General features: G+C 41.0%; 1 protein-coding gene and 1 pseudogene across 1 annotated transcript; one reads left to right on the top strand and one right to left on the bottom strand.

Annotated features, from left to right (window-relative positions):
* Nucleotides 1–359: 359 nt before the first annotated feature.
* On the bottom strand, nt 360–27,254 carry LOC137292107 (uncharacterized; annotated as a pseudogene).
* Nucleotides 9,071–14,674, top strand: LOC137291547 (actin-like). The gene is made up of 3 exons (XM_067822926.1): nt 9,071–9,170; nt 10,898–11,024; nt 12,580–14,674. The coding sequence occupies exons 2-3, from the start codon at nt 10,902–10,904 to the stop codon at nt 13,567–13,569; spliced, it is 1,113 nt and encodes a 370-aa protein (XP_067679027.1). The 5' UTR covers nt 9,071–9,170; nt 10,898–10,901; the 3' UTR covers nt 13,570–14,674.
* Nucleotides 27,255–27,624: the final 370 nt, after the last annotated feature.

The raw sequence follows: 27,624 nt of genomic DNA, 5'->3' as shown, positions 1-27,624 counted from the left end.
ATACGTTGTGGGAACGTTATAATTACCCAAAGCCATTAATCGATGGTTTTGCTGCAGTGAATAGGACATCTCGGCTCCTTACTCTTTTTCAAACTAGCCATGCAATAGACACAAAGGAGTAAAAAAGACATTGAAAAGATATTAAAGACAAAAATAGTTATGAATACCCAGTAAGAAAGGCAGCATGTAAGAAAACATGAAAAAAGCTCCAAGCATTATGGAGAGGCCATGAAGTACGTTTTCTTTGTCATTTCAATATTACAACAGTTGAAACGATTCGAAGAACAGTAAATGATAGCAGCAATCACAATGATCATAGGTATTTGCCTGAATGTCACCGCTTTATGCAGTGTCAGTACCTAACACTTTCTGTGAACAATTGATGCACCGGACTCATCGTACTCTTGCTTGCTGATCCACTTCTGCTGGGAGGTCAAACGAGGTGCAAGAATAGAACCACCGATCCAGACGGAGTATTTTCTCTCTGGAGGAGCGATGACCTTGATCTTCATAGTTGGTGGAGCAAGGGCTGTGATCTCCTTCTGTAGTCTATCAGCCATTCCTGGGAACATGCTGTTACCTCCGGAGAGAAGAATGTTGGCGTATAACTCTTTACGGATATCAACATCACACTTCATGATGGAGTTGTACGTTGTTTCGTGGATACCAGCATACTCCCCACCCAAGAAGGATGGCTGGTACAATGCCTCTGGACCACGGAATCTCTCGTTGCCAATAGTGATGACCTGTCCGTCGGGAAGCTCGTAACTTTTCTCCAAAGAAGTGAATGTGGCAGCCGTCTGCATTTCATGCTCAAAGTCAAGTGCAACATAACACAGTTTCTCTTTGATGTCCCTGGCGATTTGTCTGTCTGTGGTGGTGGAGTAACCACGCTCACTTAGAATCTTCGCGAGGTAATCAGTGAGATCACGGCCACCAAAGTTCAACCTGAGAATACCATGGGGTAGGGAGCAACCTTCAAAGATGGGAGCAGTGTGGGTGACATCATCACCCGAGTCCAACACGATACCCGTGGTACGACCAGAGGCGAGCAGAGACAGAAGTGCCTGGTTGGCCAAATACACAGCGTGAGAGTTGAAGGTCTCGAACATGATCTGGGTCATCTTTTCACGGTTAGCTTTGGGATTGAGGGGTGACTCTGTCAGAAGGACTGAATGCTCCTCTGGAGCCACACGGAGCTGGTTGTAGAAGACGTGATGCCAGATCTTCTCCATGTCGTCCCAGTTGGTGACGATTCCGTGCTCAATGGGGTAATTCAGGGTGAGGATACCTCTCTTGGACTTAGCCTCCTCACCAACGTAGATTTCCTTCTGTCCCGCCGTCTGAAATGTAAAATGTATTGACGGGTCAGACGATTGTTATTTTTGACACAGCCAAAAGGAATATTGTTTCAATTAATAATTTTGGAGTAGTTGATTGGACAAAACAAGACATCCAGAGTCTTGACCGCCTGACCAGAAGGATCATGTCTGATAACAGAGCACACCACCCTCTTTCCTCTCTTAATCGTTTATATATGCCAATCAGTTCAGGAGGTCGGGGTTTGATTAAGGTGGAAGCTCTTCATGACAGAATTTATTGTGTACTTTTGCACATATTTATTTATCGGATGATTCTCTGGTGATGCACGTCAAGACTCACAATGAAAGCAAGGAGTTCCACAGCTATTTTAAGCGTGCCAAGGGTGTTGGACATATTCTGAAATTTGAAGTTGATTTTGCTCATGGTGATGTACTGCTGGACAGTACAGCGATGGGAGTAAACCAGGTGAAGTCCTTTACCAAGTCTGCCCAGCGCCGGTTCTTTGTGGAGAAGCTGTCTGAGAAGCCATTGCATCTTGTGTACATGCAGTGCGTGGAACAGAACAGCAGTCCAACCGACTCCTTCGCCTGGTCTCACATGTGAGACTGAGGGCTTCCTTTTTGCTGCTCAGGACCAGTCACTTCCCACTCACAATCGCCAGACTGTGATTCTTAATCAAAATGTGAACATGAAATGTCGTCTCTGCAATGAATCTACAGAGACTGCCCAACACCTTGTGAGTGGATGCCCTTCTTAACAGCATATCTTAAAAGACATGATGGCATGGCTCGCTGCTTTTACTATCGTCTCTGCCATGCCTGTGGCTTTGACCCGGAGGTCCATCCACGGTATGACCCTGGACATGTCCAGGGCGTCTTCGAAAATGAAGCTAATGAAATTATTTATATCATTGAATTTTCTGTCCCTTTTGACAGCAATGTGTTCATCTCTAGTTCAGATTATACAAAGTGCGTTAATACGGACGTATATCCTTTTCAGACTAAATCATCACAACTTAAGCATACTCTTACTTTAGATGTAATGCTCACAACTTCAAAGCTGAAGCAGTACTAGTTACGAAAAGTGTAAATGTAATAGATACCCAATGTCCAGTGAGTACCATGTATTACGTTTATGTCCTTTATATTTAGAAATAAAGTAAAAATATCTGCCATATTTTTCCACAACCAACCGTCAAGACATAAATCACTTATGCTACTTCGCATAGAAAATGTTGAATTATTGTAAGGTAGCCACAATAATGTTGTGATGTACCACCTATTTATGTTGAGGAAAACGTGTTTATGGTATTTACTGATTTATCAATGTCCTAATAAATCGTAAATTTACAGGTTGCGCATTAATTCATTGGTATAATTTTACACATCATGTACTGATGACCTCAGGGCAACATATACAAACACAAATCTGTCTTTCCGTCTGAGAGATGACAAAAGTATATAGAAATATAATCGAAGACTGTGAGTAACTGATATCTTCCTAACAAATGTTAAATTGTAATATTTCAAGATGACACTAGCAATATTAAGTGTTATACCTGATGACGGGGACGACCAACGACGCAGGGGATAACAGTTGTTGGGGCATCACTACCGGCTAACCCGGCCTTCACAGTGCCAGCGCCGTTGTCGATAACAATCGCAGCAACCTTGTCATCACTCATAGTGTAGAGCAAGTATCGTTCCTTGTTGCACGCCGGCTGAGGACTGAAGTACTCTACATCCTCCACAGCTGTATTTATGTGCGAAGATCAATGCAGTTCTCGGGTACCACAACAGTTCCCTTATAAAGCACTGTCATACTACATGTATTGATCCCGTGGAACGTGATAATAGCTGTGCCAGTTTTCGGGGATGGGGCAAGGGTGGGGAAATAAGGAAGAAGAGGAGACTCGTCTCAGAGATATGATGGTTCGGTACGGGAGGGGTGTTGCGGTGCAGGGTTGGAATGTCAAGAAGAAGAAATCAATAATTATCAATCGATCAGAGATTTGCACGTTTTGTTTTGTTTATAAACTTCTGTCAAAACGAAAGTCACTGACTTCACTTGGAAACAAAGCGGTATGTTAGATTTATGCTGATTATTTTACAAACAGAAACCATTTTCCAATACATTTACTGAAAGTTCATCGTAATGCTGGTCTTGCATTTGCTGCAAGTCAAAGAAAGAGTCAAGGGGTCAAAATGAACAAAATCAGTAAATCAGTGTTCATTGAACAAATATGCACGAAGAGGCACGACAGAAATCAGGGAACACATAATTTGTAGCGAGTGTGGCCACCGTGGCATCCATACACACCAAAACATGCCTCCTTATTGACGTCGTTTGGATGACGTCCGGAGGGATTCTGTTCATGGGAGTCTGTTCAAGTCTCTGTTGGTTATCTGGAGGTGATACAACCTGTTTCAGCTGACGATGAAGATGATCTCAGAGATGTTCACTGGGATTCATGTCAGAATACGAGAACGCCAGAGAAGGTATTACGCAAGACGTTAACGTTATGCATGTATTCTCAAAACCTTCTGGCGGTGTGAGATCTCATTGTCGTGATACAAAATGACTTCACTTGGACGTTGTCCAATAACACCACAAAAGGTCTCAATACTTCATCCCTGTATCGCGAGACATTTAGACTTCTTGTTCTCTTGCCACAAATGTCGCCACATACCATGTCGCCTTCTTCACTGGACAGCTGAACTTCTTGAACGCATTTTGGTATCAGTCGCTCTGAGCAGTGTTTGCCCTCAACTCTAAAAAGCTTCAGGCCCCAAGGACCCAGGGTGTCGGTTCACAAAAGCCTCTGAGCGCTTACTTACTCTGTACGACTTACTGAAGGATACCTAGCATATTTCGTTCCATGCAGACATAGTAAGCCCGTCGTAAACGTCTCTTAAGTTAAGGGTTATTTACGATTTACAATGTCCTAACTTGCACAGTTGGTCAGTCTCTCCTGGATCCAAGACTCGTACTATGCAATCGTTTCTGAAGCAACTGAACCGACTTTCATCTGTAAGTAGCACTCTCTCCAAGCCACCGACGTTCAGTTCGTACCTATTTGCAGTCTGTGTTGACGGTGAAGACGGGTGAATGCCATTCCACAGAAGGGTCGGAACTCTCGCTTTGGAATATGCTGATATTGACCTGGCTTCAGTTTAAGGCTCTTGCCAGTTAACGTTGTGATGCCCCCATACTGGCGATACCAATCGCCTTTTGTCATTGTCCTCGGCATATTCGTGCTGTGTTTTGGTATACTCTTGTATCTATGAACTGTGCTATTCATACCCCACTGTCTATTACATGACACATGCTCTTCATCTGTGATGAGTTTCTCATAGACACTGTTGGTCCATTGTCCCAAATGCTAACTTCATTATAAGTACTGTAACTTAAAAACATTTTGCTTTGATTCTATCGATCATTAACACGTTTTTCTTTTGCCCACTAGTTAGGAACATGTGAAAAGAGCGCAACATATAAAGACAAACAATAAAGAATTCATTTTCCCCCAATAGGGGTGATAATGTGTTCCCTGTATTTAACGCATCACAAATTCTACGCTTGGGCCAGAGGATGTAGACTAACCTTTCGCAAAAATAGGTCTTAGCCTTCATTTTTAGGGAGGGTTAGTATAATTTAAGCATATTCTAAAGTTATATACAGTTTACACGTGGGGTTTACATATTGAAACGGTTCCAGTTTGCAAACGAGATGTCTAAAAGATTACCGTTTATGGACATTTTTGTCATTTCATCTGCGGATAACACGTTGCCCGTTCACGAACACCTGGTGTCATCAATGATTAGCAGTGATTACCGATATTTTGCATTTTTCACCAACTTGGAGGTCGTTTCCTTGATAAATCAAGAATCATTGTTCTTAACGTAATGATACAAAACACTGAATAATATTTTTTCCTATGCCCTATGGTTGGATACAATACTAAACCGCTAAAGAAATGTCACGCTACGAAACAATTGCCAGATATGTTTCATGTTAATTTTAATGATTTTTTCTCTTTTTTATATGTTAGGTAGACCTGGTTTTGTAGCCAAGGTTCAAATAGCCAATTTAGCCAATCTGGTTTCAGATGTTTTAGTTTATACAAGAAACATGTCGTCAAAATGCAGTAACCAAAGCAATGATGGGATGTATTTCATGACAATGACAATGCACATGCATCCGGAGTTGTCTTCCCTATAAGAAGAGCCATCGGCTGTAATTCATGTACAGCTAAATCATAAGAAAGGATGAATATGTTCACTGACTGATCTAAATTGTTTGCCGTATCGTCATAATAGAAGGTGTCAGAAATGTTTGGTTGTGGGGTGTGGTGATGTGGGCTGGATTCTTCCACAAAACCATTGTCAACCTGATCTAGAGATCTATCCCCGTCATGTCCAACGTCAACTCCGTATTTACAAACGACAATGACACGCCTTACACAACACTGAAAACTATGCAGAATTTGTTTTCCTTTCGGTGTCATTTCAGATTAAATCTTATTTCCAATACCACCAAAATATGGTTATACATATATTATGTATGTTTGCAGTGTGCGTAAACAGAGTTCACGATGTGGATAAGAGGCACTGTAGCTGGATAAGAGGCACATTTGAGCACGACTAAATCATATGGTTTCCTAAGAAATGATGTTTTCTTAATAACGGAAAAGTGTCAAAGAGACACATCCCTGAGTACCTGGTGAATCTTCATTTTAATCCAATTTTCAACAAACGCTACAATAGGAACTGTGATAAAGTTAAGAATTATTTACATGATGCATTGCAGGACTTGTCCCAGCTGTGGTATCTTTACATATTGTCAAATTGGAAACATTGCAGCCACACTAAAAATGCCACTGTAGGCCATTAACCCGTCATGTCTGTTTGTATCGTTATGGATTTTCACAGCCTGGAATTGCTGATTCCCAAACCAACCAGCTGCTGCCGTCGATTCTTTGAAGGAGAAGAAGAAATTTATTCAATTTAAAGGTCACAGGCAATAAATACAAACAGCATGATGGTTCGAAAACCGTACCCGTCTCGGTATGGGAACGTGCACGAGGGTGCATTCTTGAGAGTTTAACCAAAGTTTCATTTTCCATATCATCTGTCAAAACGTCAGAATTATCAAACATAAATCTGTCCAGTCGTAGACGGTATCTCGAACATAGAGCTATATAATTGCATAATTCCTTTTAACATCATTTCTCTCTTGTCACAGTCTCAAGTTTTTGAGAGGGTATATTTAGAAATGGGTACAATGTGATAAGTCCATTTCTGGTGTCCCCCGCCATGGTATTGCTGGGATGTTGCGGTGTAAAACGTAACTCACTCTCACACACTGTAGTGTCAATCACGTACCTCGAGTGCCCTTTTGCATGTTTAACTTGATGTCTCCCATTGCCGAAGTTAATGAATGCAGTTAACTATTTAGACCGCTGCGGTGGCTGAGTGGGTCAGATCGCGTCCTGGAGGTAACATACAAACAGTGAACAAATTGTTTTTATAAAAACATTTTTCAAAATACACGACTGAATACGGCAGGTATATATTTCAAATTTGTAAATGAATTATGACTAATTTACAATGAGAATTAAAGTCCCCTCGTGCCAAAAACGGCCAAGAGGCCAAATATCAGTCCCACTGATTTGGATCCAGCAATGAACATCATGACTAGGGATCAAAATTTTGTTTTCTAATTAGTGTGATGAGGCGCTGAGTGTATTTCTAGCATACAACATGTGTTTTAGTGAGCGAGTTTAGTTTTACACCGCACTCAGCAACATTCCAGCTGTATAAGGGACAAGGAGAAGAGAAAATCACCGAAATCTTCAATTTTGCTCACATAAAGATGCTAACGACGTTGGTCGTTCTGTCCCATGTGGTCATTGTGAGTACAATGTCGTGACAGTTGTCAGTTGACAGTTGTCAGTCTCTGCCATTGTTACCACCGCATTGATCCGAATAACTGCTTGACTAACTTAGTCCTTCTCTAACGATAATGATGTTTGTTACTTTGGTCACGTATACTCTGCTACAGCACCGATGAAAACCTGACAAAATATTCTGCCAACCCCTTCCTGGATTTTTTTTCTATTGTAAATAAACTGGCTGTCGCCCAGCAGTGAAGGGCGCCATTGTGCAGTCCCCGCTCAGTGAAGTGCCAGTGCATCATACCCAGATAACCAGGCTGGCCTCCAGGGCTTTGAAAGAAGTTGTGATTGTACAATGCCACTTAGAAAGTACAGTCCGTTTGATTCCATTTGAGACCAATGAATTGCTCACTAACACAAAATCTAATAATTGCAACAAAACCAAATTTTGCACAGCCACATGAAATCGACAGACCAACTCTGATGATGTGTCTCATAATTTGGGACACCCGAATAAAAAAGTTATTTAACAAACGATCATCATTTTATTGTCACCTTTCGCTAGTTTGTACGAGGGGGGCCTCTTGCTGGTAGAACAGCCAGGTGGGCAAGGTGCGCGTGTGAAATTGACACGTGTGATTTGCTCGGCGAACTAGACATTCGTGATTGCAGTACCTGAAACAACGAGATTATCACACGACGCTAAGCCAACTATTTGCAAAGTATTCAACTTTTTTGAAACCGAAGGTGAAAGGGGTAGGCCTCAACGTGCTGTGGCTAAGTATCGTTTACGAACTGCACGTGCTGTTTGGATGAAGGAAGGGAAGTCAAAAACTATCTTGAAAAATTGTACCGATTCAACCTGCAATGACACAACTAAGTGGACCGTCTCAAAACCCACACAATGTGAGAAAGTCGATTCATTTCAACAATAGCTGGTAAGAAACGACATCGAGTCTCTATATAATCAAAGTACCTGTGTCTCTCTGCGAATTCTGAAAAAAGCATATGAAGACAAATCATTCTTTGGTCACTTCAAAATATCACTTATGGACGTTGCTTCACAAATTTGGTTTCCGTTACAAACAAGTAGGCTCAGAAAATAGACGTGTACTGTGCGAGAGGTGTGATATTGTTCGACTAAGAAACCAGTACTTATGCACAATTCGAAAGAAACGTACAGAGGGTTACGAGCCTGTATATTTGGACGAAAAATGGGTAAACGTTTCCCATACCACAAGGACACAATGGTTCGCTAGCTCCTCTTCAGAGTCCTTTGCCAGAAAGTTACCACTTGGCAAGGGAGAGCGACTGATTGTGCTCCATGCTGGTTGCGAGAGTCGGGGATTCCTACTTGGCTGCTCCCTAGTCTTCAAGGCAAAATCTAAAGACAACCGATACTATCATACCGAAATGAATGGGATGGTTTTCTTAGAATGGGTACCAAATCAACAGCGTCTTCTGAAAGTGGCAACACTGACTCCCAATAAATCTCTCAAGTGGTAACCAGAAAACGGCTTTTGAGATGACCCCATCTGCACAACACACGTTTGTTGATTACTTGGCTGTTAACACCAGCACACAAGTCAGCTGCCTGACATTTGAAAGAATTGTCAATATATTAATATAATTATATAATTGTTACATACACCGACGTGTTGGTCTTAACGAGACTCAGAAGTACTTGAGACAGACGTGTGTACAGCAAACATTCGTGAGATGCAAAATGTAGACACAGGTGGACGGTAATATTTTATCAGTAGTTTGTCAGTTAATAGTAATATTTGCCAAAAACCACTAGAAGCGTCCATACAATCTGCCCAAAGCCGGTCGTGGTATTCACGCTCCACTGCCCAGTACAGGAAGTAAGAGAGTGACGAGTCACGGCCCATGGGCAGGCTGGTGTTGGGATCGTGTTCTGTAGTAGAACTCTTGCTGAGACTGAAGTCAGGTATGTTCAAACATCAATGGTATCAGGGCAGTTACAAGTGTTACACTGTCATTCACTGGAATCAGCTGGTGCACACGTTATGAGATATTGTTGGGTGTGTATGTCCGAGTTGCCTCCCTTACAGGACTTACTTCAATGTTGCAGTTGATTACTTCCTTCTTTGAATGTTTTGTATGCAGTGATATTTAAGCGGGTTTTTTTTTATCAAGTTGTTTGGGTTTCTCTCTTGTGGCGATGAAACATGTATTATCGTAGCTACACACCCGAGCGCGGCGACGCTCAAACGTCCAAATACGTGTACGCTTTATGTACACAGTCGGCGACCTCCCACTCACTGGTGAATGAACGGGCTAGCTTGGTGTTACTTTGTCAGCAAGGCGTGGCTGTATGTGAAGTACAGCTTAGTGACGTCGTGCGAGACAGTTTACGAGATAACGCGGTAATTACCACGATCTACGAATAAAGGTGATCCACGAATTTAGGTTGCGCATTGAGGAATGAAAAACTAAATTTCAGTGTTATATGCCGAGGAAATTGTGCAAACATGTAAGGGAAGTAAATGCAACATGTAAATTAGTACAACATGTTGGGAAGCCAATGAAATATTTTTGCAAGGTGTGAAGGGAGTCAGTGCAAGATAGTAACATTTGCAAGCTAAGAAAATTGCATATGGTATACTAAAATCTGTTTACACATTCAATCCAAGTCCTTATGGTTTGGTATTTAAGATATTTGATACTAAAATTAGCCCAGTTGTTTTATATGTAGCTGAAATATGGGGAGTTGCTAAATTCAATGAAGTTGAAATTGTACATATGTTTTGCTGTAAACGGTTCTTAAATGTCAAGCGGTCGACTCCGAAAATGTAGTTAAGAGAGAATGTGGCCGTTATCTAGTGTATGTATATAAAAAAGGCTGTTAGATATTGGTGTAAAGTATATAAAATGCCAGATTCTAGGTTTGTAAAGAAATGCTACGATATGTTACTTTTAGACTCTGTAAATGGTAAAACAAACTGGACATACAAAATTCGGAATATTGTCTACTTTTTTGGATTTTGCTTTATGTGGGAACATCGGCAAAATTTGTGTAATGTTGATCAGTTCATATCAGAATTTGTCTTTAGACTCAGAGCAAGTTATGAACAAGAGTGGCACTCATCGCAAGTAAATAGTCCTAAATTTTCACTTTATTCTTGTTTTAAAATCTCATTTAATGTTGAATAACATAGAAGATTTATTAATCACAAAATTCCAAGTCGGCCCTTGCTAAATTCCGATGTTCTTCGCACCGTCTCCAAACTGAAACCGTTCGATATATTATTAACCAACGCAGATCGAATAGATTATGTCCTGTGTGTAAAAATAACTCTCTTGAAAATGAATTTCATTTTATTTTAGTTTGAATGTAGTTATCAAAATCTGAGATGTTTGTATTTACCACATAAGTTCTATTCAAATCCCACCATTCATGAGTTTAAAAATCTCTAATTAATCTCTAGTGTTAATTGGCAGTCCAGTAAAAAAAACTACCTTTATATTTATATACACCATGAAGTGAAACTTAGAGATTCACTCTTGTGCCAGTAATATCATGCTTCCTTTTGTACATTTTGTAAATCAATTTATTGTCTTTTATTGTCTATTTTATATGCACATACATACAAACAATAAAGAAAGATTGAGTGACGTGATTGAGTACATGATTAGTTGTGTTTTGTTTTCTAGGAAGATGGATGAAGTATCTACCCCTATTGTCATTGACAACGGTTCGAGCACAAGCAGGGCAGGGTTTGCCGGGGCCGCCCAGCCGTTGTGTATCTTCCCGACCATTGTAGGCAGGCCCAGAGGACAGGTCTGAAGCCAACAGTTTCTTTTGGATTTTATAGCAGGGCAAACTCTTATCCCGAAAATTGATTGTATGACTTATTTTCATCTACCTGACATAGATTTTATGGTTACATGTGTTTGTATATTTATGATCAAAGGCATATGCTTTATCGGATAATGGAGACTGGTTCGGGTCCGGCGTTGATATAGAGATAACGTAGACAGACATAGTGTGCACTGTAAGAAAAAACCGGTCGTAAGATTAATTAATACTAATCCACTGGGTACGATATCAGACACACATAGAGCTGTCTCATAGAGCTGTGAATCTTGTGTTGTTAAGTATTCTTTTCTAATCCCTGACGAGTACGTGCCCTGAAGCTTCAACTGTAAACAATGCTTATTCTCTGGACTAATCATTAGTTCCTTACTTGAACAGAACAAAAGTCCTGAAAGTCATATTGCATTTGCAGCATTAGCTCGAGAAATATCATTCAGCCAGTGACCGATGTTGTAAATACATATAGCGTCTACGCTCGGATGTTGATCTCTATTCACAATGCGTCATCATAAGGTGCAATATCAATGAAAGTGAGCGTGCATGTTCTTACTTCTTTCTGGAACTGTAATATTGAAACATGAGTTTTGGAAACCACGATTACAATTTCAAGAATGGATTACTACAATCACAAACAGGACGCAGTGTACTCTTGGTACGGACATTTTGTACTTTCAGACGTATTCGGACATATTGAGAAGGTAAATTTTCTATCGCCCATTAACAATACCACATTCATATGTGAAAGTGGATATGCTTTATCCCAACGTTTGTTTAGTGATTGTTTCACACCGCAGTCAAGTCTGGTTGAAATATATAAATTATACAGACAACCATTACACTTCATCACTGGTAATTAATTTCAAATCAATCCTCTAGCCATTGGCGCATAACGCTGGATGTACTGCTCCACCTACACCTACCCACAGAAAGACCTACACACCTACCACGCACACACCAAAGAAACTAATAAGCAAACAAACAAACAAACAAACAAACAAAAGATTTAATGAACATAGTAAGTGATTGCACAAAATCAATGACAACCCCCTTTCGGATTCAGAACATGTGTACAATATGTGTACCCCCACCCTAGCCCACAGCCATAAATTATGAGCGGTCCTTTAGAAAAACACATACATAGAAAGAGCATGCTTGAAAGTATTTCAAGAGTTGTGAAATGTAGACACCAACAACTGATGCAGCCTGAATATCCGACAAAAAGGGAAAAACGTTGGAGTTATCCCCCTTGTATGAATTTTTTATATCGTTATGCAGGGTCTAAATACGACATAAGTAAGGCATGTAGAACATGTTATGTTGCTGAAATGAGCGTGTCCTGACACAGAGTGGTACTTAACGCTTGGTCTTTTGTGTCTGCTGTTTACAGACACATTGTTTTTGTCGCCTCATACCTAAGTCGTATACAGCTGTCTACGATTTGTAATCATTGAATAAATATAATGACTGCCACGATAACTACTGGCTTATATACACATAATGCTGACACGTTCTCTTTCAGGGTGTGATGGTCGGAAAGGGACAGAAAGACAGCTACGTCGGTCACGAGGCACAGACCAAAAGAGGTATCCTTGCTGTCAAGTACCCTATCGAACACGGTGTCGTCACCAACTGGGACGACATGGAGAAGATCTGGCATCATACCTTCTACAACGAGCTCCGTGTGGTTCCAGAGGAGCATTCAGTCCTCCTGACTGAGGCTCCCCTGAACCCCAAGGTCAACCGTGAAAAGATGACCCAGATCATGTTCGAGACCTTCAACTCTCCCGCTATGTCTCTGGCAGCCCAGGCTGTTTTGACTCTGACTTCATCTGGCCGTAAGACGGGTATTGTTCTGGATTTCGGTGATGGTACAGCGCATCAAGTTCCCGTATATGAAGGATATTATTTGCCACACGCTGTCTGTAAGACGACAGTGTCGGGGCGAGATCTAACATATTACCTCTTAAAATTGCTGATCGAAAAAGGCGACGATATCAACTATAACGTCGCCAGAGACATTAAAGAGACGCTGTGCTACGTGGCCTATGACTACGAACACGAGCTGAATACGATGACCAAGTCTACTTTAAACAAAACCTATGTACAGTCCGATGGGACCTTCATCAATGTGGGTGAGGAACGCTTCAAGTGCCCTGAGGGGATTTTTAATCCTCCATTGCTGGGTGAGGAAATGCTGGGTATACAGGATATTTTGTGTCGCTCCATACAGCTGTGTGATAGCTCCATCCGTGATCAGCTGTATGACAATATAGTCTTGTGTGGGGGGTCTACACTTTTCCCAGGATTCCCTGACCGCCTCCGGAAAGAGGTAGAGATCCTAGCACCCGCTGGAACTTCCGTCAACGTGAGAGCACCTCCGCATGGAATCTTGTCAGCATGGGTGGGAGGCTCTGTGAGGGCGGCGTTGCCCTCCTTCATGGATGCTGTAATGACGAAAGATATGTACGATGAATATGGCCCATCTCTAGTTCATCGTTGTTGTTTTTGAACCATCACTGAACCATCATTGTTTTTATTCCTATAAGCATTGTTGCAACATATTCATTTTTGTCGTATTCAGAAGACACATACATATATTTCCGCATTGTTAAAAAACAAATCACATTTTGAAAAACTATTTTATCCATAATTGTGTAGGGGATAATGATCGGTGAGTTTTCAAAAAGTACCAAATTTTGCTACATTCATACCTAGTTTTGTAAGATCAGCGATCATTCGAATTTTGATATATAATATTTACGAGGGCAAACATATCGGGGTTTATATTATCATACGATGCCGTAGGATAAAGTATCATTTTACGAGGAAGTTTTCCATGTCAAGCCTCGATTTCGAACGGAACTATTTTTTCATTCATTAAATTTACTATGCTTTACTACGTTCATTCATAGATAACCAGTGGCTCTTTCAAACAAAACTCTTGTTGATGGGAGATTAAAGGTTATCAATTATATATTTACGACTGAAATATATGTTTGTGTTTTTTCAGACTCAGGGTTTACAAATAACTGTTAATGAAAATGCGCACTTGCTTCATATGCGAGTAGGTAAGTGGCTGTAAGTGGTGCTAAGGTCTCTGCCTGATTACGTTGATATTTTCTTCCGCCGCTATTACAGGTGACGTGGCCTTTCATTATAATCAGGTACTTCCCTCCGTGTTTAAGTGATACATATTTCTACGACAATAAACAGAATATCACATTCGTGCCCATGCCATACTATGATTACGACACTCGTGCCGAAACGCCGAAATACCAACATTTCGGTACTCGTTACCATAGCATGACATGGGCACTCATATAACATCCTCTATGAATCCATCCTAAAATTCTTCTTTCTCCCCGGAACCATGTTTACTGGAAGCACATCAAAGACGCGTGTTAGAGAGAGATTTTTTCCATGCATACAGTTTAAAACAAAAGACACTGTTATCCTTAAGATTTGATGCCCTGGAGATATCGAGGACGATGTCAGAGGAGTTTTATCTATTATTCCTCATTATTATGATAGTGTACCCTCCACCTAACAAACATTCCACCGCCACGTTGGATGTATATATTGTTTATACTGAATAAACCTCTCCTTCAAAGGATCGAGAGTGGTAGTTTGTTTGGGGTCTTGTCTGTCAGACAAAACTATTTCTGATTCAGAAAACCACATACTTCCAGCATGGGAAAAGCCATGACCCAGTCATTTAGTGGCATACAATCACGAATCCCCTGGAATCGAGGGCAGCAGGTGGTTTGTTTGGGCTCATATCTGACATACAGATGTGCCAGAATCCATAGTGATCTATTCAGAAATGACTGTTTAGTGGGCTAAAATGACATTTTAAGTGTTTAAACATTGGTAGTATTTAAAGACAAGAATATACACACACAAAAACCCCCAAAACAAAACAAACAAAATAGCAGCTACAATGCATCATCTGAATAATTCTAAATAACTTGAACATCGTCACAGTTCAGATGTCAAGTTTGCTGATAACTTGATTAAGCGAAGACTGACAAAGTGTATACCTCTCGTTCAAACTGTGTAAGCTTTCATTAAAGTGACTGCATTAATGTACCTGCCCTAGCGGCTTATTCTTTCAAAATAAATCGGGCGCCAGGCGGTTTATTGGTTACCAAGTCCCTCACCTGTCTATCAGCTTAACTGTTATAGGTTTTGATATTGATGATGTATACTCCAGTAATGTGTGTCCGTGTCCGTCACGGCAACTAGCATTCACATATACTGTCATAGTTTCAAAAACTTTCGAGCACTTACGACCATCGCCAATAACGTGGAGAGCTCTAGAACATAGTCGTAGCCTCGTGTTTATGTTTGTCGAAGGGAGGTAACTCCAAAGTGCTGCCTTAGAGGTGTGCCGTTTAAATAATTCTCTGTGGGAAGTGTGACCCATAACAACTCACCCTAAAACCGTAAATATTATGACTCAATTACAAATACCATAATAATAATAATAATTAATAACAACTCAAATCGCGGAAAATACCCACTCCTAACAATATCACTGGACATCTGACCCAAACTTCTGGTACTGACTCAGTGTTCTGCTGATTACACTTTGACTGAAGTCTGCAAGGTGAAGCATTGTTGACACAGTTTCCAGTAAACGTGTAATCTGATGCTGGAGGCCATACGTGCATTCAGTGACTCAATCCTTAGTTTCCAAAGTAGTAGTGCCCTCCGATAATGACGTTTTATGTCGCAAGAGGGGGGCACCAAAAATCGGCTCCATTCATGTGGGGGATCGAACACGGATCTACAGCTTGACGAATGAATGTTTTGACCTATCGGCTATCCAACCTCTCCTCGAGAAACTGAAGTCTCAATTATCATTCACTAGGATATGCCAGTCTTGATTTGCTCGATGTAGTTTTGCATGTCAACAAAACCTATGTAAAATAGAGTAGTATAATTTTAGGTATTGTTTCCTCCTGGTGCGAGTTGTGCCTCGGTCGATGTGAAATATGTTTCAAACAGAACTCAGACTTAAGGTGTAAAGACAATATTCCTCGTTGTCGTGTGTCACTACTTGTTATTTTAGCATTAACAACACATACAAACAGACATACAGTATATGAAGTCTCCAAAACAACATATGAAGTCTCCAACCAAACAATCTATCTCCACTTTGGTGAAAAATGTTAAATAGCGGTGATAATTCTAGGAATTGCGATAGGGCAAAACGTTTGCCTGAGGGGAAGTGACAAAACTGTCCATACACGGTAAGATATTAGGCTCATCGTTTGCAAATGGGGACCATGTCAATATACCACATGTACACTGTATAAGCGTAAAACTTAGAAAAGTAGTGCACTGCGCATTTATTCTTGCACACAAACCAGCCTTAAAACATCGAAAACACAAGAATCAAACGTCAAAATTTGAAACATATTTGAAAATTTATACATCAATATCATATATCGTTTCACTGTCTATTCTATCAAACCCGTTCCAAAGTTACATACAGTCCCTCCTGACTCTTGGACAATCAACACGGGCAGTCTTTCACAATATTATCACAGTGTGAATCCCCAGCAGGCTCTCAACAAGGAACAATACTTGCTCCTACTTTATTTTATTAACATGTTTGACTTCGTTTCAGCTTTGGTTATTGACAATGGATCCGGCATTTGTAAGGCAGGCTTTGCCGGTGACGATACCCCAAGAGTTGTTTTCCCCTCCATCGTCGGTCTTCCCCATCATCAGGTATTACACTTAATTCTGCCAGTGTCATGCCATGCCATACCCAACGCCACAATGAGACTGGATATTGGTGGCCGTGATCTCACTGAATATTTGATGAAGATCCTGACTCAGGTGGTTGTTCCTTCACTACCACTGCCGAGGGAAAAATCGCCAGGCCAAGGAGAAACTGTGCTATGTCGCACTGGACTTAGAGCGGGCGATGCCTTCTACTTCCGCTTCTTCCTCCCTGGAGAAGAGCTATGAGCTTCCTGACAGGTCGTCGTCATTGGCAAGGAGAGGTTCCTTTGTCCAGAGGCCCTCTTCCAGCCATCCTTCGTGGGTATGTATCAAACGGTATCCACGAAACAGCATACAACTCCATCATGCAGTGTAATGTTGATATTCGTAAAGACCTATATGCCACCATGCTCCCAGGTATCGCAGATAGAATGCAGAATGAGATCCAGCCCTTGCCCCAGCAACAATGAAGATCAAGGGCAGCGCTTCACCAGAATTCTCAGTCTGGATCGGTGGCTCCACCCTTGCCCTTTGTTTGACCTCTGAGCAAAGATACATCAGCAAGCAGGAGTACGATGAGTCCGGTCCATCCGTTGTTCACAATAAGTGTGCTTAGTTCCTGGTACTGCAGCTGCATGTGATGTTGACATTGAAGAGAGCACTTTCAGTCATTTAGAAGACCACTCTTTCGTAGTTTTATTCTGGTAGTTGGAGCTGTATTGAAATGCATTGAAATGACAAAATTCCTGGTGTCCTCTCCTTCATGTTTTGAGCTTTTAAGTATGTTTCCTTTTGGTATTGGGTATTCATAACTTTCATTGTGTCTTTTATATGTTTCTACTCTCTTGGATCTCTTGTATGGTTGGTTTGAAAACGAGTAAAGAGAGAGATATTCGGTTTCTTGCACTATTCACTGCTGCAGACTTCATGGAAAGTGACGTCGCCTGTAACCATCCGTCAATAAAGTTACGAAATCTGAACGTAACTACACGGAGTAGTTTTGCCTAATTGTTTTAGTCTTTCAGTAGATGTCAGTAGCAACAAAAAATATTTGTAATAATTACGGTGCATATCTCCATACACAATGTATGCTGACAGCGCACGAAAAGTTGGAGAGCTCTTGTCTGTATAGGCACGTGGAATACTTTGAAGTGATCTGAAGAGAATCTGAGGATTTAATGTCAAGAAGAATAGCAGTTCCACTCGTGTGTTTGCTGCAAAGCAAAGGAGCGATGACCACAACCAAGTAAATTTACACTTTTGGTACATACAGATGCTGACGACAATGAGACTTCATGTTGCGAGCAGAAGGATAGATCAGGTCCTTCAGCTACCATGACACAATACTCGATAAACACTAGAAAGTTACAATGAGAACTGGGAAGACAATTCGGTATTGTGGAGAATTTTGGCTGCAGAAATTCTGGACACGCTGTAGTCTGTTAATGATGTTGGAAGCTGCAGAACGAAAACTATGTTAAGGTAATAGTGATTTCTGTTGAGTATTTTACAGAAATACACAATATCATAGTGTGTTCTAATTGATTCCTATAATGAAACTGTGATGTCCACGATTTTCATGTTTTAGTTGTTTATCTCTTCTAGGGTGTGTTACGGTTAAGAGTCCCCTCTGAACCAGCAAAAAATACCATACACAAGTCTTAAATATTCAATAATACATTGAGCAAACAGTGAGCAAGTTACAATGAATCAAAATACAGATTTCTAGTACGATGCACTTGAGTCACAAGTCTAAGGTAATGGGTCACACATATCAAATATTAACTCACCAGAATCTTGGCATTTTACAGTGAGATCAGATATTTACTGACGCTTGTTTCCACAGTGAGCGGTCAGGCACGGAGTGTCAGTCTTGAATCTGATATTGTTGACAAACAGACGTTGATAGGCAGAGGCACACAGCTCCAGTATTTCCGAGTGTAAGTCTGTATGTGTCTCAACAGAGCCATCCTTTATATACACTGACAGAGTGTCGGGAACATTCGCCATTCATTTATAACTTCTCGAACAGGAAGTAAACAAGAGATTGCTATAGACTGTCGCTAAAAATGCTCTTGCCATTGAATATATATGATATGAAAAGAGATTAACATTAACTTACGACTATCATACCGCCAAGAGAGCGTCGAAAATCTAGGCCCTGGAATATTGAGGGCATTCCTTTCATTATTTCAAAACTTGATGATGCAGTTATATAAAGAATTATATAACTGAATTTATTAGTTATATAAAGAATTGACATAATTTATCTGACTGAATCTTTCTTCAAAATCTGGTATCCATCTGGAATCCATCTGGTATCGATGTTTTATCTATCCTACATCAGACTGTCTAAAGGAGTTAGATTATCAGGCGGCGTATACGTGCTTATGAACAAAACTGTAACTGCATACTGTCAGCAGGTATCAGATTTTCACAACAACCTGCAAACTCTTTGCTCTGTAAACATTTTGTAGCGATATCATCTTAAAGGAAATGCATGTTTCTCCACTAGCTCAAAGGTTCATGCTGCAGGAGACAACACAACAACAATCAAGCTGGTAGATCGGTGGCTGATAGAACATTCAGTTATGAACGATGAGGTCACGCCTTTTGGTGACATGAACGCAAGGATAGCGCTTAAACACAACCCAAAGGATACGCTTTGATGAAATCCCAGAACACAAACATGGCGTTGTCTGTAACAGTGACAGCTTACCTGTAAGAACTATAGTTGACGGTGTGAATGTGAATGTGAATGTGGATGTGGATGTTGATGTTGATGTTGATGTTGATGTTGATGTTGATGTTGATGTTGATGTTGATGTGAATGTTGATGTTGATGTGGATGTGGATGTGGATGTGAATGTTGATGTTGATGTTGATGTTGATGTTGATGTTGATGTTGATGTTGATGTTGATGTGAATGTTGATGTGGATGTGGATGTGGATGTGGATGTGGATGTGGATGTTGATGTTGATGTTGATGTTGATGTGAATGTTGATGTTGATGTTGATGTGAATGTTGATGTTGATGTTGATGTTGATGTGGATGTGGATGTGGATGTGGATGTGGATGTGGATGTGGATGTGGATGTGAATGTGAATGTGGATGTGGATGTGAATGTAAATGTAAATGTGAATGTGAATCTGAATCTGAATGTGGATGTGGATGTGGATGTGGATGTGGATGTGGATGTGAATGTGAATGTGAATGTGGATGTGGATGTGAATGTGAATGTAAATGTGAATGTGAATCTGAATGTGAATGTGAATCTGAATGTGGATGTGGATGTGGATGTGGATGTGGATGTGGATGTGGATGTGGATGTGAATGTGAATGTGAATGTAGATGCGAATGTGGATGTGAATGAGTAAGAATGAAGATTTTTATGGATATCAACTTCTTTATGAGAGAACACAACGTTTCGGAGTTAATGCTTACTCCTTCATCAGGTGATTGGGAAAGGGATACAGAGGTGTATTTATATGTACAGGTAAAACAATAACAAAGTAACAAGTGGAACGAGTTAACGAAAGCTAGTATAAACAAGCACTGATAGGAAGCCGATAGTTAAGATAACAATGATGGAAGCCAATGGTAATGCATTACAGTTGATTGGATATGTTTACATAACACAGATACGGGATAAGGACGATGTACATGATTGGGGATAAGGATGGAAGCCAATGGTGATACATTACGCATGATAGGATGATGTACATAACACACGATAGGGGGTGAGCATGTTTGAGCATGATTTCTGGTCGAATTTCCTGACTGAGGTCTGACCTATACATTGGAGAAACGCTGAGACCAATCAACACCAGAATGAAGGAACATCAGACCTCAGTCAGGAAACTCGACCAGAAATCGGCCATCTCTGAACACATTCTCAAGAACCCTGAACACTCAATTCGATTTGAGGACACTAGGATACTATCTATCAACAACAACAACTGGCGCCAAAGGAAACTACAAGAGGCCATCGAGATCCGGAGACAGAAACCAGCCATCAACCGCGACCAAGGAGTGTACCTACCAAGTGCCTGGGACTTATTGATAAATTAATCTCATCTACCTGTGTACATTCTATCTATGTAATTCATGTATAGCCAAGCTACCCGAGTACACCCTTACCTACCTGTGTTTGTACATCATCAACCCTCATGTAAACATGCTCACCCCCTATCGTGTGTTATGTACATCATCCTATCATGCGTAATGTATCACCATTGGCTTCCATCCTTATCCCCAATCATGTACATCGTCCTTACCCCGTATCTGTGTTATGTAAACATATCCAATCAACTGTAATGCATTACCATTGGCTTCCATCATTGTTATCTTAACTATCGGCTTCCTATCAGTGCTTGTTTATACAAGCTTTCGTTAACTCGTTCCACTTGTTACTTTGTTATTGTTTTACCTGTACATATAAATATCACCTGATGAAGGAGTAAGCATTAACTCCGAAACGTTGTGTTCTCTCATAAAGAAGTTGATATCCATAAAAATCTTCATTCTTATGTATTTTCACTTCTAAATGACATTCAAAGACTTGATGTGAATGAGGATGTGGATGTGGATGTGGATGTGGATGTGGATGTGGATGTGGATGTGGATGTGGATGTGAATGTGAATGTGAATGTGGATGTGGATGTGGATGTGGATGTGGATGTGGATGTGGATGTGGATGTGGATGTGGATTTGGATGTGATTGTGATTGTGAATGTGAATGTGAATGTGAATGTGGATGTCAATGAGGATGTGGATGTGGATGTGGATGTGGATGTGGATGTGGATGTGGATGTGATTGTGATTGTGAATGTGAATGTGAATGTGAATGTGAATGTGGATGTGGATGTGGATGTGGATGTGAATGTGAATGTGGATGTGGATGTGAATGTGGATGTGGATGTGGAAGTGGATGTGAATGTACATTCACCGCCTGTCGAACAGTTTTACAATGGCTGTGTCCACGACGCATCAATAGACGACTATATGACCTTGTGTGGTATATGTAGGGCTTGTAACAGTGGCAGTGTCCACGGCACATCAATAGGCGACTATGTGACTGCGTCTGTTATATCTTGGGCTACCGGGCATTGTAACACTGGTGGTGTCCATGGAAACATCAGTAGGCGACTATGTGACCATGTGTGTTCTGTGTAAGGTTGCCTGGCTGTGAAACAGTGGCATTACATGATTAGGAGAGCCTAGAAACAGACTATGGAAAGTAGACCGTAACTGACCCCAATGCACCATTGTTTTGACCGTAGTACACAAGGTAAGATGGCATTATAATCAAACTATGATTAATCACTACGGCCATCAGAACAACGCCTGTGACCGAAAGATGTGATGGCGCCCTAAGAAATAAGCCGAAAATCTAATCTCTTATCTTGATGTTTCTAGTGTAAATGGTGTACATTTGATCAAGGATGTGTAGCATGTGTAAGTCAATAAACTATTTATTCACTGAATATGACTACATTTTTTATGTTGTCAGAGGAAGCATCAGAATTTCTGAAGGTCGGAATTTTGAAATGTAGATTTTATCGGTAGGAGATTTTATCGGTAAGACGCTGAGATCGTTTGTCAAACCGCTGGAAGCGTTCGTACAATCTATCAACATCCTTTAGGCCCACCGGCCCATCAAAGGAAGTGACAAGTCACAGTCCACCGGGCCATCAAGCTGGGGTTTGGGACCTCTGCTGCTGACTAATTATTCATACAGACAGACATATTCTTTTCAGTACAAGGTCTTTGGCCAGAAATACAGAAATTTTACTCTTCCTAAAGACCCATTTGTATATTACATATTTGAATACTTTACAGCGAAAAAAAAATGCATGCATGCTATATATATATATTGTATCTTACTTTGCTGTATGTGTTGTGCTTTCAAAAAAGGATTAACGTTTCATGCAAAATATCAAAATTATGCAAAGAAATTACAGAAACAAGGTTATGTTATGCAGTATTTACCAATAAGTGTATTAATCATTCAATGGAATTATTAACACCAAGAAACTTGACATATCTCACGATTGAATAAACCCCGTTCTTAACACTTTGAAGCATATGTTAGACCTGACTGGTCGTCATGTATAGCAAAGGGATCCTCCGATACAGAACTTGGCCCAATAAGGACATGCTTTAAGCGATAAAATGCATAGACTGCTCTGCCAGAGGATCAGGAGGGTCACAGGGTATGAGTGCTGGCTGTCATACAGTCATATGGAGGTTATATTAGGTATTGATCTTGAATCGTACACTGAGAATGACAGTTTGAATCTTCATATTTATGAATAGAGAGACTTTCACTTTGTTCCATTCAACAGTCAGAGAAACCATAATTTGTACGCTCTCCACAGACAGGGAAACCATCATTTTTACACTCACCAACATCCAGTTAGATCATCTTTATACTCTCCACAGTCCGAGAGGCAACCACTTTTGCACTCCAACAGTCAGAGAGACCATCACTTTTGTACTCTCCAACAGTCAGAGGCTATCATCTTTACACTCTCCAACTGCCAGAGAGACCATATTTGTTACACTCTTCAACAGCCAGATAGACCACCACTGTTACACTCTTCAACGGGGAGACCATCGCTTTTACACTCTCCAACAGGGAGATCATCATCTTTACAGCCTCCAACAGTCGGAGAGACCATCTCTGTTACACTCTCCAACAGTCATAAAGACCGTCTTTGTTACTCTTCAACAGTCAGAGATACAACAGTCAGAGAGACCATCTCTGTTACACTCTCCAACAGTCATAAAGACCGTCTTTGTTACTCTTCAACAGGCAGAGATACAACAGTCAGAGAGACCATCTCTGTTACACTCTCCAACAGTCATAAAGACCGTCTTTGTTACTCTTCAACAGTCAGAGATACGAGACCATCTCTGTTACACTCTCCAACAGTCATAAAGACCGTCTTTGTTACTCTTCAACAGTCAGAGATACAACAGTCAGAGACACCATCTCTGTTACACTCTCCAACAGTCATAAAGACCATCTTTGTTACTCTTCAACAGTCAGAGATACCACCACTTTTACAACGTCCAGCAGTCAGAGCGACCATCTTTAATATTCTCTCCAACCGTCACATTCATATTACCAAAGGCTCATCATCTTTGATGCGTGTCAGAGCTTTACTGTGTGAATGTATTCATAAAACAGTCCAACATTCAGTTATCAATCTCTTGATTGCACACTGATCTCCAAGTTTCATATCGATTTGTTTTTCAAATATGAACAAAACGGGGTCAGACTGGGATCAAGAATACATACCCCTGTCACCTTAGAAGATATAATGGCTAACATGTGAAAATCATACTTTCACTCGTGGAAGCAATCGGAACTACATATAATCTGTTTATCTGCGTAACATACCCAACAGAAATGACACAGTCATTTTATGTTGCTCAGATACAAATACGTTGTGGGAACGTTATAATTACCCAAAGCCATTAATCGATGGTTTTGCTGCAGTGAATAGGACATCTCGGCTCCTTACTCTTTTTCAAACTAGCCATGCAATAGACACAAAGGAGTAAAAAAGACATTGAAAAGATATTAAAGACAAAAATAGTTATGAATACCCAGTAAGAAAGGCAGCATGTAAGAAAACATGAAAAAAGCTCCAAGCATTATGGAGAGGCCATGAAGTACGTTTTCTTTGTCATTTCAATATTACAACAGTTGAAACGATTCGAAGAACAGTAAATGATAGCAGCAATCACAATGATCATAGGTATTTGCCTGAATGTCACCGCTTTATGCAGTGTCAGTACCTAACACTTTCTGTGAACAATTGATGCACCGGACTCATCGTACTCTTGCTTGCTGATCCACTTCTGCTGGGAGGTCAAACGAGGTGCAAGAATAGAACCACCGATCCAGACGGAGTATTTTCTCTCTGGAGGAGCGATGACCTTGATCTTCATAGTTGGTGGAGCAAGGGCTGTGATCTCCTTCTGTAGTCTATCAGCCATTCCTGGGAACATGCTGTTACCTCCGGAGAGAAGAATGTTGGCGTATAACTCTTTACGGATATCAACATCACACTTCATGATGGAGTTGTACGTTGTTTCGTGGATACCAGCATACTCCCCACCCAAGAAGGATGGCTGGTACAATGCCTCTGGACCACGGAATCTCTCGTTGCCAATAGTGATGACCTGTCCGTCGGGAAGCTCGTAACTTTTCTCCAAAGAAGTGAATGTGGCAGCCGTCTGCATTTCATGCTCAAAGTCAAGTGCAACATAACACAGTTTCTCTTTGATGTCCCTGGCGATTTGTCTGTCTGTGGTGGTGGAGTAACCACGCTCACTTAGAATCTTCGCGAGGTAATCAGTGAGATCACGGCCACCAAAGTTCAACCTGAGAATACCATGGGGTAGGGAGCAACCTTCAAAGATGGGAGCAGTGTGGGTGACACCATCACCCGAGTCCAACACGATACCCGTGGTACGACCAGAGGCGAGCAGAGACAGAACTGCCTGGTTGGCCAAATACACAGCGTGAGAGTTGAAGGTCTCGAACATGATCTGGGTCATCTTTTCACGGTTAGCTTTGGGATTGAGGGGTGACTCTGTCAGAAGGACTGAATGCTCCTCTGGAGCCACACGGAGCTGGTTGTAGAAGACGTGATGCCAGATCTTCTCCATGTCGTCCCAGTTGGTGACGATACCGTGCTCAATGGGGTAATTCAGGGTGAGGATACCTCTCTTGGACTTAGCCTCCTCACCAACGTAGATTTCCTTCTGTCCCGCCGTCTGAAATGTAAAATGTATTGACGGGTCAGACGATTGTTATTTTTGACACAGCCAAAAGGAATATTGTTTCAATTAATAATTTTGGAGTAGTTGATTGGACAAAACAAGACATCCAGAGTCTTGACCGCCTGACCAGAAGGATCATGTCTGATAACAGAGCACACCACCCTCTTTCCTCTCTTAATCGTTTATATATGCCAATCAGTTCAGGAGGTCGGGGTTTGATTAAGGTGGAAGCTCTTCATGACAGAATTTATTGTGTACTTTTGCACATATTTATTTATCGGATGATTCTCTGGTGATGCACGTCAAGACTCACAATGAAAGCAAGGAGTTCCACAGCTATTTTAAGCGTGCCAAGGGTGTTGGACATATTCTGAAATTTGAAGTTGATTTTGCTCATGGTGATGTACTGCTGGACAGTACAGCGATGGGAGTAAACCAGGTGAAGTCCTTTACCAAGTCTGCCCAGCGCCGGTTCTTTGTGGAGAAGCTGTCTGAGAAGCCATTGCATCTTGTGTACATGCAGTGCGTGGAACAGAACAGCAGTCCAACCGACTCCTTCGCCTGGTCTCACATGTGAGACTGAGGGCTTCCTTTTTGCTGCTCAGGACCAGTCACTTCCCACTCACAATCGCCAGACTGTGATTCTTAATCAAAATGTGAACATGAAATGTCGTCTCTGCAATGAATCTACAGAGACTGCCCAACACCTTGTGAGTGGATGCCCTTCTTAACAGCATATCTTAAAAGACATGATGGCATGGCTCGCTGCTTTTACTATCGTCTCTGCCATGCCTGTGGCTTTGACCCGGAGGTCCATCCACGGTATGACCCTGGACATGTCCAGGGCGTCTTCGAAAATGAAGCTAATGAAATTATTTATATCATTGAATTTTCTGTCCCTTTTGACAGCAATGTGTTCATCTCTAGTTCAGATTATACAAAGTGCGTTAATACGGACGTATATCCTTTTCAGACTAAATCATCACAACTTAAGCATACTCTTACTTTAGATGTAATGCTCACAACTTCAAAGCTGAAGCAGTACTAGTTACGAAAAGTGTAAATGTAATAGATACCCAATGTCCAGTGAGTACCATGTATTACGTTTATGTCCTTTATATTTAGAAATAAAGTAAAAATATCTGCCTTATTTTTCCACAACCAACCGTCAAGACATAAATCACTTATGCTACTTCGCATAGAAAATGTTGAATTATTGTAAGGTAGCCACAATAATGTTGTGATGTACCACCTATTTATGTTGAGGAAAACGTGTTTATGGTATTTACTGATTTATCAATGTCCTAATAAATAGTAAATTTACAGGTTGCGCATTAATTCATTGGTATAATTTTACACATCATGTACTGATGACCTCAGGGCAACATACACAAACACATATCTGTCTTTCCGTCTGAGAGATGACAAAAGTATATAGAAATATAATCGAAGACTGTGAGTAACTGATATCTTCCTAACAAATGTTAAATTGTAATATTTCAAGATGACACTAGCAATATTAAGTGTTATACCTGATGACGGGGACGACCAACGACGCAGGGGATAACAGTTGTTGGGGCATCACTACCAGCTAACCCGGCCTTCACAGTGCCAGCGCCGTTGTCGATAACAATCGCAGCAACCTTGTCATCACTCATAGTGTAGAGCAAGTATCGTTCCTTGTTGCACGCCGGCTGAGGACTGAAGTACTCTACATCCTCCACAGCTGTATTTATGTGCGAAGATCAATGCAGTTCTCGGGTACCACAACAGTTCCCTTATAAAGCACTGTCATACTACATGTATTGATCCCGTGGAACGTGATAATAGCTGTGCCAGTTTTCGGGGATGGGGCAAGGGTGGGGAAATAAGGAAGAAGAGGAGACTCGTCTCAGAGATATGATGGTTCGGTACGGGAGGGGTGTTGCGGTGCAGGGTTGGAATGTCAAGAAGAAGAAATCAATAATTATCAATCGATCAGAGATTTGCACGTTTTGTTTTGTTTATAAACTTCTGTCAAAACGAAAG

Source organism: Haliotis asinina, chromosome 7 (assembly GCF_037392515.1).
Source record: "Haliotis asinina isolate JCU_RB_2024 chromosome 7, JCU_Hal_asi_v2, whole genome shotgun sequence".
Taxonomy (NCBI): domain Eukaryota; kingdom Metazoa; phylum Mollusca; class Gastropoda; order Lepetellida; family Haliotidae; genus Haliotis; species Haliotis asinina.
Note: the sequence above shows the minus strand (reverse complement) of the source record. Positions and strands in the feature narration are given on the sequence as shown.

What these genes read in the sequence shown, in the direction of transcription:
- LOC137291547 (XM_067822926.1), top strand. Translation starts at nt 10,902, where the DNA reads ATGGATGAAGTATCTACCCCTATTGTCATTGACAACGGTTCGAGCACA. An exon ending in TAGGCAGGCCCAGAGGACAG is followed by an intron (nt 11,025 to 12,579) that starts GTCTGAAGCCAA and finishes GTTCTCTTTCAG; the next exon opens with GGTGTGATGGTCGGAAAGGG.